This window comes from Eutrigla gurnardus (genome assembly GCF_963514095.1).
Source record: "Eutrigla gurnardus genome assembly, chromosome: 10".
NCBI classification, from domain to species: domain Eukaryota; kingdom Metazoa; phylum Chordata; class Actinopteri; order Perciformes; family Triglidae; genus Eutrigla; species Eutrigla gurnardus.
This window is the reverse complement of record NC_139924.1, coordinates 15,653,571-15,668,166: the sequence shown is the minus strand read 5'-3', so window position 1 is coordinate 15,668,166 and position 14,596 is coordinate 15,653,571. Positions and strand designations below refer to the sequence as shown.

Sequence of the window (14,596 nt, the reverse complement as noted above, 5' to 3'; positions counted from 1 at the left end):
CATTCATCTTTTTATCGTGCTTTCAGAAAATACTGCTAAGTACATATCACAGAAACGTGGAAAGGCAGCGGGAACAAAAGTATTAGAAGATTACCTTTTATTAGCTGATCATGGGCACATTAAGGTGAAACATTTAAAGTAAAGGTAACTAACAGGAGAAACATCAGAGGGACAAATTACATAAGCAAGCGATGATGATTTGCTGTGCCACTTTAACCTCACAATGATGCTGTAAACCAGGGTTTTACCTCAACATGACTACTTTTTAAGTTGGTATTCCACAATTTGAAAGATATACAGTGGTTTGCATGCTGATTGTGGCGTCCATATGTCTGAGCCTCCTGAGGGTAAAGGTGAGGGTCAGTACCAGACCCGGCATGTGTTATCCTTGCTGCCTGCAGGAGAGTGCAAAAAAAAGAACAAGTGGCCGCACTGAAAAACACAGCTGTATGAAATGTGGCTTAAGCTTTTGTAACTGCTGGTCGAGAAGCAGTTAACTTGCTGCTCAAGGCTAAGTTTTAACAGTGCGTGGTCGTCAGCTGTATGCGGCTGTCAGTTGTGTTTTTCTATGTATACCTGTAATGATAGTGTCACCCTCATAGTTGAAGACACAGGAGAAGATCTCGTCAGTGTGCCCCTCCAGGACTTGTTGGCAGACTCCAGACTGAACATCCCACAGACGAGCTGTCTTGTCTGAGCTGGCAGTCAGGATTCTGCTACCTTGGGGGCTGAAACAGATCTACCAAGAGAGGAAGGAGAGTTTTTAATCAGAGGATAGAGTGTGTGTGTGTGTGTGTGTGTGTGTGTGTGTGTGTGTGTGTGTGTGTGTGTGTGTGTGTGTGTGTGTGTGTGTGTGTGTGTGTGTGTGTGTGTGTGTGTGTGTGTGTGTGTGTGTGAGAAATGAGTGAATTAAGTGAATTAAGAACACTTTTATCACATCTGCAACATTATTCCACAGAAGTCACTCAACTTCAAATACTTAAGGAGAATAAAGGCACCAGTGGCACTACTTAGTTTTTCCAGTAGAGTATTATCATGACTTAAGCTGATTATGTGAAGGCTCAGGTTTATCGTTCCCTGAATGGTTGTCTATCCCCCTAGTGAGGTAAAGGAAGACATGATTAAATGAAGCTGGCTTAGATGGCTGTGAGAGTAATGTATGTCTTCATTAAAACTAAACTGAGCATAACGGAGTGACCCTAGACAGAAAATGGAAAATGATGAGGAGGAGCTGAAAAAGAGACTGAAGGAGGAAGGTACTAATATATTGGGTACTAATTCTACCCTCATTTCCTAGCATAAAGCATAAAGACTAAAATTGATGGATTTTATAGTGGAGTAGTACAATTTTGACTGTACATTCCAACATACTATACTAGTTTCAGTCGAAAATCTATCAGATTTCTTTGTAAAAATTATTTAAAAAGTCATGAATACCCATCTTATCATATGCCAAGCAAAGTCTCAGTATAGTATGTCCAAAACAGTCATAAAAAGCCATCATCAAATTTTTCAGGAAAAAAAGTCATAATCAGCAAAATTCATAGAATGTTGCAAAAATATGATTAAGTATATTGTGTGGAAAAAATGCAAATTTTATTGTAAAATTTTTTTTTTTTTTAAAGTTATAGAAACCCATCGTATCGGATTACAAGCAAAGTCTGACTATAGTATGTTGAAAAAGTGATAAAGGAAGTCATAGTATAGAATGACGAAAAAGTTACGAAAAAAGTGATAAAAAAAAGTCACAGTATAGTATGTTGAACAGATGTGGAAAGCACACACGTGTATCACCCCTGGAAAAAGGTGCATGTGTAAAATCACTCTCATTAAAGTACCAAGTCAATTTGGGATTAAAAAAACACACCCACACCTCATGCTGGAGTAGATGTTGGTTGAACTCAGCAAATGCCAGGCAATGTTATATCAGGGTAACCATTTTTAAGGATGTGTGATTACATGTGATGATATGGGAGGAAGGTCAGACCATGCTAACTAATGGCCAGGGATGACAGGTGGTATTTGTTATTTCTCATAGAGAGTTACCTCGAAAACATCACGTTTGGAAGTTAGGGATTCAATTAGTGCGATCAACGGAAGCATCATAGAACTATGTCCTACTTTTAGTTTTACCATGTTTAGCACAAAACCACCTGAGGCCTGAACTCCTGTCCCTCTACTTCAGCATCATGCCATGTCCCATGTTAACAAAGCAAGCAGAGACCACATCCTGTTTGCAGTCCTGGCCATAGAGGATATATTTGAATTTCCTGTTGCAATATCGAAGGTTGACAGAAAGTAGCTGTGGCACACGCCGTTATCGAGTCATAAACACAGTTCTGAAACTATATACAGTATAGAAAGCCTAGGTCCTGACTCGCTTCTGTGCTTACTTTGCAGAGAGACAAACTACTAATCCTACAGAACATATTCATAGTAAATAAACTCTTTGTTATATCTGTTAAAATGATAATTCATTATATTTACATTCACTACAAACAGCATTGTGGAACAGAGGCTCGTAAAAAGAAATCTGGCCATTATGGGTCCAGTGTCTTACCTTGGAGATCTCTCCATTATGGCCTTGAAGGGTCACAAGACACTCATGTGTGTTTGCACTGAACACACGCACTGTACCTGTCAGAGACAGACAAGGGGAGGGTTGTTGGTGTACATGCACTGTTTTTTTACATTTTGCATTTAGATATACAGTATATTTCTGTATTTATGAACGTGCATGCATGGTAGAAGACAAAATGTAATTAAATTAAATGTTTCCAATCGTAGTCAACCATGTGATCAAAAACACACTGTCGATATATACCGCTATAAAAGCATTCTAGAATAACTTTTACTACTAATGTAAACTTTTAGAAAATGAAATCGTTAGTCTCACCATCAGCAGAGGCAGAAGCAATGAGCTGACCACTTAAATCAAAACACACATCCAGCACTTCTTCTTTGTGTCCAACGAGGGTGGCCACACACTTCCCATCGACTGCCTCCCACAACTGAAAATACAGACACACAACACAAAACCCTCAGTGACATAATTATACATACATGTGAATAAAACACATATACAGTCTCATGCGATAGGCTGGCATAAAGCTGGTGGTATATTAAGTGACTTTACTTTAACCATCTCCCCGAGAGGAATGCAGACGGGGGGATTATTTATCAGAGCATGACTCCTCTTGGCATATTAACATATAAGACAAAGAGCGGGTAATGTAGGATGATTATGAATGACAAGAGCCAACCATCTCACATATCTTGTTTTGCAATAAAATGTTAATGAATACAATGAATGAATGACTTTTTTAAAAATGATTGTATTTGGAAGCACACACACACACACACACACACACACACACACACACACACACACACACACACACACACACACACACAGAGAGAGAGAAGTGTTTAAATCTTTGTGCCAATGACAGTTCACCTTGCAGGTTTTGTCCATGGAGCCTGTGACTATGAGGGAACAATCCCAGTTGAACTGAACGTTGCTTATTTCCCCCCTGTGACCAATCAGAGTGTGGACACGTCTGAGAAAAACAGATAAAGCAGGAATGAGTCAATGGTGCACTTGTGTCCAGAATCTGTGGGTGTAATGTGTATTGTACAGTAAAAATCATGACACATATTCAGAAATGAATGCATACATAGAATAATAATAACGATCACTTCTGACCTTCTGGAAGCAACATCCCATATCACAACGGTGTGGTCAAAGGAGCCGGTGACGAGCTGATTTCCCACCGTGTTAAAGCACAGAGAGAGGACCTCTGCAGTGTGACCCTGGATGTCATTTTAAAAAGAGAACATTACCCCTCACTTTCATAATTCCATGTGATGATAATCCTGGCCAGAATAATTGGGATTCACAATATTACCCCAATACTCTTCAAAATATGCTTTAAACTCAATAAAGGAAACTCACCACAATCATACTATATGGTCCCATCAACCACACAATAGTGTTTATAAAAATAATACAGACTTATGCCTCGAAGGTAGATTCTTAAAATTCTTGAAATAAATAAATACTGATGAGGACGTGCCTAAGATTGCATGCTCCATTGACTTCTGTCAGCAGGAATCATTCTTTGTGGTGTGGTGCAAACAGAGCAGAGCGAGCTGCAGAGAGTTGCTTCTCACTGACACAGAGCCAGCCAAGCAGTCGGTCACACCACAGAACCACGTGAAGTCTGCACGTCACAGAGAGCTCCACTCAGAATGGGTTATCAAGAGTTAACGCTACATTGGCCATCAAGGATGGATACATAGGAAAGAAAATACCCTGACCATCAGCAGGGAAAACAACACTCTATTAAGGAATAGTTAGAAGGGGGAATGAACAGTTGATCAATGCATGATGACGCTTGGATGTGAGCCCGGATACCAGAAGGAAAAATGAGCAAGCGAGGCTAGGGGTTGTAGTGAGTAAGGAAGAGATTACTCACAGACAGAGTGGCCACCTCCTCCCCGGTCTCCACATCCCACAGCTTGGCAGTGGCATCCATGCTACCTGTGGCCACCAGTGTACTCTGGGGGTTGAATGCCAGGCACACCTACACAATACAAAACTTTATTTAATAGTTACCAGTGCTGTGCACACTTATTTATTATCTTAGCACTAGAATATAACACCAGTGCAACCATGCACTTTAAATGCTCAGTTGGCTACTACTAACACTTGGTCCTGCAGCGTAAACATTCCAATAAATACTGTTCAGTAGCCAAAAGCATATGAAACAATGGCTGACTAAAAACAAACAGGAATCAACTCGTTTTCAGTGAAAACAGATGTTCATACATACTATTTCTGCCAAGTGTCCGCGAAAGGTGTGAAAACATTTGCCCGTCTCGGCACACCACAGTTTGCAGGTCTTGTCAAAAGAACCGGTTGCAATCTTGTCTCTAAGTTTGGGTAAGATCAACCAAAACAAAGAAACTGAGAGTCAAATAGAGCATTATTCTCCGATGCTATGAGAGATTTGCTGAAACAGCTCATTACCCGTAGGGGTTGTTGAATGCAATTGCATACACCACGTTTCGGTGCCCATCTAGCGTGTGCAGCGCTGTGCCTGAGGCTGTGTCCCAAACTCTGCATGTCCTGTCATAGCTCCCAGTTATAAACCTGCAGAGTTTTAGAGAGAATAGTAAAGTAAAATACAAAAAAAAAAAAAAGAATGCATAGCTTTTCCTATTCCCCAAAGTGTCAGACAAATAAACCTACCTTGACCCTGATTTGTCAAAGGCAACATTTGTCAGTGGCAGTATGTGTGCCTTAAGCTCCTACAAATAAGACCAGAGAAACATTAGGAGGGGAAAAACTTCAAGGCAACATAGTTATTACATCATTCATCTTTTTGATTACTCTAACGCTGATATAATGAGAAGACAGAGGTGGAAGGATTGTGAGGAACAGCAGAGTCTCTCAGCAGTTTTAGATACAAGCAGAAAGCGTCCATATCCTCTGACATCCAATTATGTCTTGTGTATTTAATAATACACCCATGAAGTACCTGTTATTGTCCTGATATTAAACAGTTGGCATGCTCACACTACTTCTAATTCTAAGACTTAGTATCCTAAACATTGCTGCTCTCTAGTGTCTCTTTGGAGCACTGGCTGATTTCACTACTCAAAACTTTCCACGGGTATTAATAACACTCACAACAAAAACAGTGTTACAGAATCCTTATAAAATTCACAATGGAAAAATGAATGAGTACTTTCACCAATAGGAGCTATTTGTTCAATCTAGACCTAGATGTGACATGATGTCATGTCACTATGTTGATTGATGTGTGATTGATTCCTACTGGCTAGTAATGGAGGTGAGTTCAGTGTCTGACCTTACAGAAACAGAACCTGGGGTGGTCCTGCTGGCCCTGTTTCTGCTGAAGTCGAAGGATCAGCTGTTTGACCTGATCAGCCCGGGACTCTGTGATCAGAGGCTCTGATTGCCTGATTTCTGCCAACAACTCATCTGGGTTTGTTCTGCATGGCGGGGAAATGCAGCATTGTGAGAAACACAATTGCCAGTATGAGCTGAGCTCCAAATATTTACTTTGACAACAATTTATAATATATTTGCAGTGTGTTAACTAATGCAATGTTCTCATAAAAAAAAACATAAAAAAAAGTCACATGCGCATCAGAATTAATACATACACATATATATATATATATATTGAAGCTTTTACAGTTTAGACTCAGCTAAACTGTAAAAGGGCTGTTAGCTTGTTAGCTAAGCCTGTTTTAATTGTTTAGTAGAAACAGAACAGTAGAAATGTAAGTTAAATTTGATGATTAACCCCAAAATGAAACTCATATTTTTAGTTTAGTGTGTTTATTTCGGTCTGAATCATTCCATGATAAAACGACAGTAGGCTAACAATACTATGATATTATATCATTATGACTAATATGAATGTTGTCGTATAGGATACAACTCACGCACTCTGGAGTCAAATCCAAAAGGTCAATCGATTTGGTCCTCAAATATCCTCCTTGTTCATATTCCAAGATTATACCTGAGAGCAGAAAAGAAAAACACATTATAAAACCAGGAAAGACCGCTCGCTGTTTTGGTTTCGGAGCTAGCTAGTACAGTGTGTCTACAGAGAGTTGAAAACACCCCTCTACAGCAGCGTAATATTCCTTTAAAACACACTAACGTTTCACTAAACGTACATTCTTTACATTACCTGGTGGATAATATCTGAGAAGGAACCGCTTGAGTTTCATTCTAGCACGTCTTCAGCCAACTTCTCCTCACCTCTCAACAAACCGTTTCTATGACGATGACAGACTCGCTGCAAGTCGTGCCCGCGTGCGTGCACTCACGACGCATGCGTGGTGCGAACATGGACGAAACTTCTCCAGAACCTGAATGACGAGATAAAACAAATAATCCAGTGTCCGCTCCTTTATTTTCACATCTATACTTTATTGTAAATTGTATATAAAAACAAAATTCACTGCTGGTCATTTTTTGTACAATATCATGTTTATATGTATATAACAAGTCTACTCTATTTCTATTCTATTTGTTTTTATTTTTTTTATTTATAGTGTTAATTTTTCCTATTGTTATTATTACTATTGTGTTTTTTGTAACATACTGTCCTTTGGCTGCTGTGGCAAACACATTTCCCCGTTGAGGGACAATAAAGGAATTCTGATTCTGATTCTGTGTCCATTACACAAGGAGCAGGAAACCGTTAAGTATCGCACCTTGTGATCAGATATAACTACGACTCTTACCTGAACTTCTGAGAATCTACATGATAAACAACATTTTGCTAAAGGTCAAGTGCCAAGGTCAGTCAGCTGTGGGGAGACTCATTCACTCTCCATTATATGTCTATGAGCTGACCACTTCAATTCCAAAGGCTTCGCACACAAATAGCTATATTCCTAATTAAATGATTATGCTCCCACCTAACTCAAACACTGGACTGTAGGATACTGCAGTCGAGAATTGTTTAATCACATACTCATAACTTCTTATTAATACATAGCTTTACACTGCAGAAGTGGAGTCATCTCATTTTCTCATATTAAATTGTATTCTACTTCCAGCTGAGGCACCTCTCAGCCATCCTTCCGGTTCGACGGGTTGAAGTCTAATGCTCATAAACAGTGACTTCAGGGAACATGCAGATCATAAAGATTAGCCTGTGTGTGTATATTTTAGCTACTATGAACACTGACAGCTACAAGGACGGTCAATGAACTGAGGGATATATACTTTAAATATAGCACACGGTGTTCAGGTTCCTGGAAATAAGGACAGAAGACAATCTCTGGCAAAGCATGGGATGTTGGGCCAAACTGAAGTCCTCCAGCTGGGCTTATCCTACCACAGTCCTGTCACTCTATGGTTTTCTTGCTAACTGCAGAGTAGCAGAGCCCTTCCTCACGCCATACCTAATTGGACCGCACAAGAACATATCTGAAGAAGTGGTAAGCATTGCAGACACTGTACAAACATGTACACATGCTCTTCAGTCTTTATTTGACACCTTTTCTGTTTTGATTGACAATGAGAGTTGCATGCCGTGGATAAGCGGCAGACCTGGATAAGGATAGCTGTTTCCCCACAGGTGACCAACTACCTTTTCCCTATCTGGACATACTCCTACCTCGCCTGCCTTTTCCCTGTCTTCCTCCTGACCGACTTTGTGAGGTACAAGCCCATTATTGTGGTCCAGGGGCTCTTCCTGGTCACCAACTATGTCCTGCTCTGCTTTGCCCCGGGTCTGCTTGCTATGATCTTCCTTCAGGTACACTAAAAAATTGACAAATAGGTTTGAAATTGATTTCCATGTAGCATTTTATAAGCTGCAGCACTTGTGATCCAGAAATACACTTGGTGTTGTATGTCCTGAAATACATTTTTATTAGAAAAAAACAACAAAAATATGTTAAAATAATGCAAAAGACTATAATCTTGCTGTAAAAGGATATAATACAGTATTGCTGCATTGTTGCATATCACTCAAGAATGACTTCTAAAGAGATTGCATTATAATTTGCGATATGTGGAGACGGTGATTCAACACAGGCTGAAATCTCTTGAAAAATGTTCCATCCCACCAACAGATCAACTATGCCGTAGTGACTTCCACAGAGGTGGCCTACCTTTCCTACATTTACAGTGTCATTCCGGTTGAGAATTACCAAAGAGCCACTGGTTACTTGCGCAGTGCCATGCTGGCTGGATATACATTTGGTGCCAGCCTGGGCCAAGTGCTGGTCTCTCTGGCAGGTAGGGCTTCTTCACCTATTATAAACATTGAATGAATAAAAAAACAGTTAATAAATATTATATCTCTTCACAATAAGATGAAGAATACTCTTCAAGAAAGATGACAAATGGCTCACATTTAAAAAGTCTTGAGTAATCTGCGTAAGTATGAACTCTAATCAACAGGAGTGGACTACTTCTACATCAATGCTATCACCCTGGGGATTGTAAGCATGGCTTTTCTCGTCTCCTTCTGGTTGCCCATGCCCCAGAGGAGTCTGTTCTTCAAAGGGAAAAAGGCAGCAGCGATGGGCTCCCAGTCCCAGCAGGAGGGGCCTCTGGGAGCGGATCGGCCTGAGGAAACAGTGGTGGATAAGGATGAAGCTGGCTCAGGGAAAGGGAAGCTGGAGCATAATGGCAGCGCTGGCTGGTGCAGCCGGGACAACGTCGTCACTGCCAGCCATCTACTTTTGCAAAGCTTTAAGGAGACGTACTCTTCCAGGCATTTGACTTCTCTGATTTTTTTTCTATCAATACACATCACATGTTGAGTACAGATCTGCTGAGCACACACCTTTTGCACATTTTGTCCAGTTTAACATATTTTCCTGCAGCCAATTAAGTAATGAGATGATTATTCATGCTGGTGTTGTTCTATAATTAATTCATACAGTAGTAATTTTTAGATAGTAGGATATCCTTCTAATTACAATCAAGAGCATAATCAGTTTTAATTATGGTCACCGTGCAGGAATTTAATCTACTGGTCCCTGTGGTGGGCTCTGGCCACAGCTGGCTACATGCAGGTTTTCAACTACATCCAGCTCATGTGGGACCATATAGAGCCATCTGCCACGTCATCCGTCTACAACGGAGGTGTAGAGGCTGTGTGCTCTCTTGTAGGTAAGTCTGGTTGTAGGTTTGTGTGCAAAAGACAGAAAACCACCAAGAAAGAACAAGAAATAAAAATGTTGCGGTTCCCATTTGTACTTTTCCTAAAGCAGAATTAATGTATTTATTCTAGTACGTATTGTCTGTGTTGTCGATGCTTCATACAGCGTATTGCTCTATGCTGTGGACTTCCACTGTGGCCCAAAAACTATTAAGACGAGCCACACTGAGCTATGAATGTGGGCACTTTAGTGTATTTTGAGTTGATCCCACATACACCATCATGCTGTTGAAAATACTCGCCAGCAACGAGAAAAAGCACCAATATATTTGTTACCTTTTTTTGTTGAAGATTGACATCTTCAGTAGAAAAGAATATGTTGACGGCCACAAGGTTGGAAAGTCGGATAGTATTGACAAACTAACATGTTGGTTTTGGCCTTTTTGTGTGAATTGTTAAGAACAACAGAACTATAGAATATTGCCAGCTTCATCTAAATATTACCTTCCAAAAACAGGACAAACCACTCATATAATAATTTGAGATTTCTAAGAATCGTGTGTACAAAAGCACATTCAATAAAAGAGTGAAAGACACTTTTGGACACTAATCTGACAGACGAATGGGAGTTCAATTAATAGAGGGGAGGGCCGAAGACTGCAGCACAACCACAATATATAGAGCAACATAAATGTAACAATGTTATTAAAAGCTGATAGCACATAGACCTATAAAAAAAAACAACCATGCCATTCTTGGTTATACAGGATACCAATTACATTAAATGGAAAATGTGTATTGATCTTGAAAGACAATAGCTGCATTATGCTCCTGTTGGCTCATGCTTAACCTGGCTCAGCAGAGGAAGAAGAAGAAGAAGAGTAATTGCTTCGATTAAGGAGATAGAGTTAGGAGGTAATGGATTCTCAGATTATTGCTGACAGTCGATTCGAAGAGCCGGGTGTAAGTGGTCCTTAAAATAGCCAGCAAAGGCATGTGTTTGCGTAAGGTTTGGTTGGGATACTTGCCTTTATCGTACAATGAAAGAAATGTTAGGATTAATGAATGAATCAGGGTGAGGATGCACAAGCAGAGTGGAGGTGTTCAGATTAATCACTTCATCTTCTCCTCCACGGGGCCAGGTGCTGCAGCAGCCTTCTCCGTGGGCCACATCAAGGTGTCCTGGACTGTGTGGGGCGAGCTGGCGTTAGGGTTGTTCTCAGCCATAGCCACTGGTGCCGTGTTTCTGATGGCACTCAGCGGCAGTATCTGGGCATGCTATGCTGGTTATGTCATATTCAAGTCCTGCTATATGTTTCTCATCACCATCACGATGTAAGTGTAGAATATCTCCAACTCCAGTTTTTCATCCTGCGATGCGACAGCCTAACCATTGATGAGCACTTTGTCATGTAAGATTCCAGATCGCATCCAACCTCTCCATGGAGTGCTACGCCTTGACATTCGGAATCAACACCTTTGTAGCCGTTTCACTGCAGACAATCATAACGGGCATAGTTGTGGATGAAGCTGCACTGGGGCTGGACATTGTCACACAGGTATGTGCGCAAACATGTGTTCATATTGCTTTAATTCATTGGCATAACGCTGGGGAATTTGATACAGACAATCAGGTTTCAGCTTGATAACAAACTCTAGAATGTGAGGAGGGGGCGACACCTGGTGGCTAACTTCCACTATTGCATGCAGACACAAGTGATGAAGATTGATCCATAATTTGAACCAAATAATGATGTTGAGGATGACTTGAGGGCTTTCTCTCCAGTTCATCATCTACGGCAGCTACTACGGCATCATCTCGGTGCTCTTTCTGATTCGAGGGACCTACACGGCCTGTATGAATCAACACAATGCAGAGCACACAGAAACCAAGGAAGAAGTCTGGAGCGAGCTTCCTGCTGAGCGTTTCTGACCAAGGTCAATAAACTGTTATAGTCTTCATGATAGTAAATGAGAAGCTGATTGTTCTATTTGTTTATGGGGAATAAAAAAATGTTGAATGAGTGTAAAACTGAGCATCTTATTGCCTCCAAAAGGGTGCCCCTATATACAGTAATGGCCTTTAGTTGGTGACAGGTAATACCTCTCAAATGTATCGTATCTAACGAGGAAGCCAAACAGCACGATAAAGCTGCAATTATTACTGATTAGTTAGTGAAGTACATTAAGATACGTCCTGGGATTCTGTCTGGTTTCCTGTTTAATTTGTGACACGTGTATCTCGGCTTGAGCTGGTCCGTCACCAGGCTAGTGCTGCTCTTTGACCGGGTTGTTGATTGACAAAATGACTTGAAGTGTTTCTCATGAAGAGGCAACACAGAAAGTGTGGCAAGCAAAGGAACACACACACACACACACACACACACACACACACACACACACACACACACACACACACACCTGAGACAGGTAGAAGAGGTAGAATATGGAGGCAGTAAGAAGGTGGAGGACTGACTGGAGGTATCCAACTACTCTGCTGTGCATTTACGGATTCTTCAGCACAGTTAAACCCCTGGAGCCTTTCCTCATCCCATACTTGACAGGACCGGACAAGAATCTGACAGCAGAACAGGTAAAAAACACAAATCGCAAATGACTGAAGCAGATCATGAATCTGAAAAGTCTAATGTCAAAACAGACGGTTAAAACCGCAATCATGGCTGAGTGAATACAGTATTTCCTAGTTATATTTGCCTTGTCTGTTTTGTGGCTTTGACACCAAAACCTAAACTGCCTGATGTAATAACTTTTGGTACTTCATTATACATTTTAATAATCACAAAATAACCAAGATGTGGAATTACAATGAAGAGTTAAATACAATCTTTATTACCTAAGTAATCTAATCACAATTATGAAACCTTTGATTTATTGATCTGAGGAAAGACAGATTTACATTCAATAGCTCTTCAACATTTATCTGTTACTGTTTCATCAGGTAAACAATCAAATTTTCCCGGTATGGACGTACTCTTACCTGTGTGTCCTGGTGCCGGTGTTCCTGCTGACCGACTGGCTGCGTTACAAGCCCGTGGTGGTGTTCCAGTGTGTCACCCTCTTCATCACCACGGCGATGCTTCTCTGGCTGAAAAGTGTTGCGGCCATGCAGGCCATGCAGTTCTTCTACGGGGTTGTGACAGCCAGCGAGGTCGCCTACTTCTCCTACATCTACAGGTCATGCACTGCGGCTCAAAGGGCAGAACAAGAGGGAGGGGGTTGATTTTTGCTTTGTTCGGACAGACGTGACACTTTTGAATTTGTTGATTACAGTGTGGTGGATGTGAAGAGGTACCGGAAGGCCACCTCTTACAGCCGCAGTGTCCAGCTCCTGGGGTACACGGTGGGCTCCGTGCTGGGCCAGCTGCTCATCAGCTTGGACCTCATGTCCTATAAAAACATCCTGGTGTTCACTCTAGTTCTCACTACCGTTGCTCTTGTCGTGTCCTTCCTACTGCCGATGCCTCAGCAAAGCATGTTCTTTCACCGCAGACGTACTGCACAAGTAACAGCGGTGGAGGGAACAGAGAGGCGTGTAGACGGAGCTGCGACAGAACGCACTAGTAGAGCAAAGCTATCCCTGGGAGACGCGAGAGATGAGAAGGTGGAGATAGGGCAGACGGAGAAGGAAGCAGGGCCCAAGGCCGAGGACTTGGAGGAGTCGGTCGGTGCAGAGAGCTGCAGCCAAGTCCTCCTCCAGCTGTGGAGGGACTTCCAGCAATGCTACTCCTCCAGACAGCTGCTCTACTGGTCAGTGTGGTGGGCGATGGCCACCTGTGGCTATAACCAGACTGTCAATTACGTGCAGGTCGGTTGCAAAGAAATTATAAATCTACACACCTGCTTTCTTTGCACATAATGTAACAAGTGACCACTTCAACGTTAGTTTATGTCACCTTAATGATCCATGTGCGCGTCCTGCAGGTGCTGTGGGAGCATGTGCAGCCTTCTCAGAACTTGAGCATCTACAACGGGGGCGTGGAGGCAGTGTCCAACCTTTTGGGTAAGCAACGTCATTGTTCAAGCATTCCAGTGCGGAATACACACTAGGAAAGGACATCCAATTAAACAATTTAATTAGTATCTCTACTACAACAATCCTAAATCACTGTTTTTCAGGTGCAGCAACGGCCTACGGTATCGGCTTCACTGAGGTGAGATGGGAACATTGGGGAGAGCTGGCCCTGGGTGGTTTCTCTGGACTCGGGGCAGCAGCGCTCTTCCTCATGACCTTCATGGGAAACATCTGGGTCTGCTACACCAGTTATGTCATTTTCAAGAGCCTGTACACGCTGCTGATAACGATAGCCATGTAAGAGTGTTGGGAGATAAAAAAAAAAATGTTTAACCATAATACTGACTTTTTTATCGTTGGCAGAAAAGAACAAAGTGCATTTAAATAAACAATGAATCTCTCTAGGTACCAGATTGCAGCTGACCTGTCAATGGAAAGATATGCATTGGTCTTTGGTGCAAACAACTTTGGAGCATTGGTTCTACAGACCATCATCACTGCAGTGGTGGTTGACAGTAGAGGTCTGGGCCTGGGCATCATTCCTCAGGTGAGCAGTCTGATCAGAAAATGTCAGTCAGGTCTACTGTAACAGAAGTGTTTGTCCACTCATCACTGTTCTCATTTTTTAAAGTTCATCATCTACGCCAGCTACTTCTTACTCATCGCTGTTGTATATTCACTTCGGGGTCTGTTCACCATTTGGAGAACGCAGAGGAGCAACAAGTTCGACGAGGCTGACCCTCCAGTCAACGAGGAAACGGAGCCCGACGAACACCGGTTCTAAATACTTTGACACTAACATCTGTATATATCACTAATCACTTGTACTTGGTCCTCACTACACCCAAGTGGCCACATGCTGATTAAAAGGCTTCAAATTACTGACTGCAACACC

The 14,596-nt window shown here is 41.7% G+C and overlaps 2 protein-coding genes across 3 annotated transcripts; one reads left to right on the top strand and one right to left on the bottom strand.

Moving 5' to 3' along the window:
- Positions 1-38: 38 nt before the first annotated feature.
- On the bottom strand, positions 39-9,714 carry daw1 (dynein assembly factor with WDR repeat domains 1). 2 transcript variants are annotated; one of them, XM_084018996.1, is made up of 15 exons: positions 9,521-9,714; positions 8,994-9,271; positions 8,710-8,812; positions 6,485-6,557; positions 5,877-6,021; positions 5,255-5,313; positions 5,033-5,155; positions 4,836-4,935; positions 4,479-4,586; positions 3,707-3,813; positions 3,458-3,560; positions 2,897-3,011; positions 2,561-2,637; positions 577-739; positions 39-395 (listed from the first exon to the last, which is right to left on the bottom strand). In XM_084018996.1, exons 2-15 carry the CDS (start codon positions 9,039-9,041, stop codon positions 361-363), a joined length of 1,359 nt encoding a protein of 452 aa, XP_083875122.1. In that variant the 5' UTR covers positions 9,042-9,271; positions 9,521-9,714; the 3' UTR covers positions 39-360. The 2 variants fall into 2 exon arrangements, with proteins under 2 accessions (XP_083875122.1, XP_083875123.1); XM_084018997.1 differs by lacking the exons at positions 8,710-8,812; positions 8,994-9,271; positions 9,521-9,714 and adding an exon at positions 6,732-6,808.
- A 2,060-nt stretch (positions 9,715-11,774) lies between these two features.
- LOC311019518 (thiamine transporter 1-like) lies at positions 11,775-14,510 on the top strand. Its single transcript, XM_084018994.1, has 7 exons — positions 11,775-12,261; positions 12,628-12,863; positions 12,960-13,494; positions 13,611-13,689; positions 13,806-13,998; positions 14,107-14,248; positions 14,333-14,510. Exons 1-7 carry the CDS (start codon positions 12,115-12,117, stop codon positions 14,483-14,485), a joined length of 1,485 nt encoding a protein of 494 aa, XP_083875120.1. The 5' UTR covers positions 11,775-12,114; the 3' UTR covers positions 14,486-14,510.
- Positions 14,511-14,596: the final 86 nt, after the last annotated feature.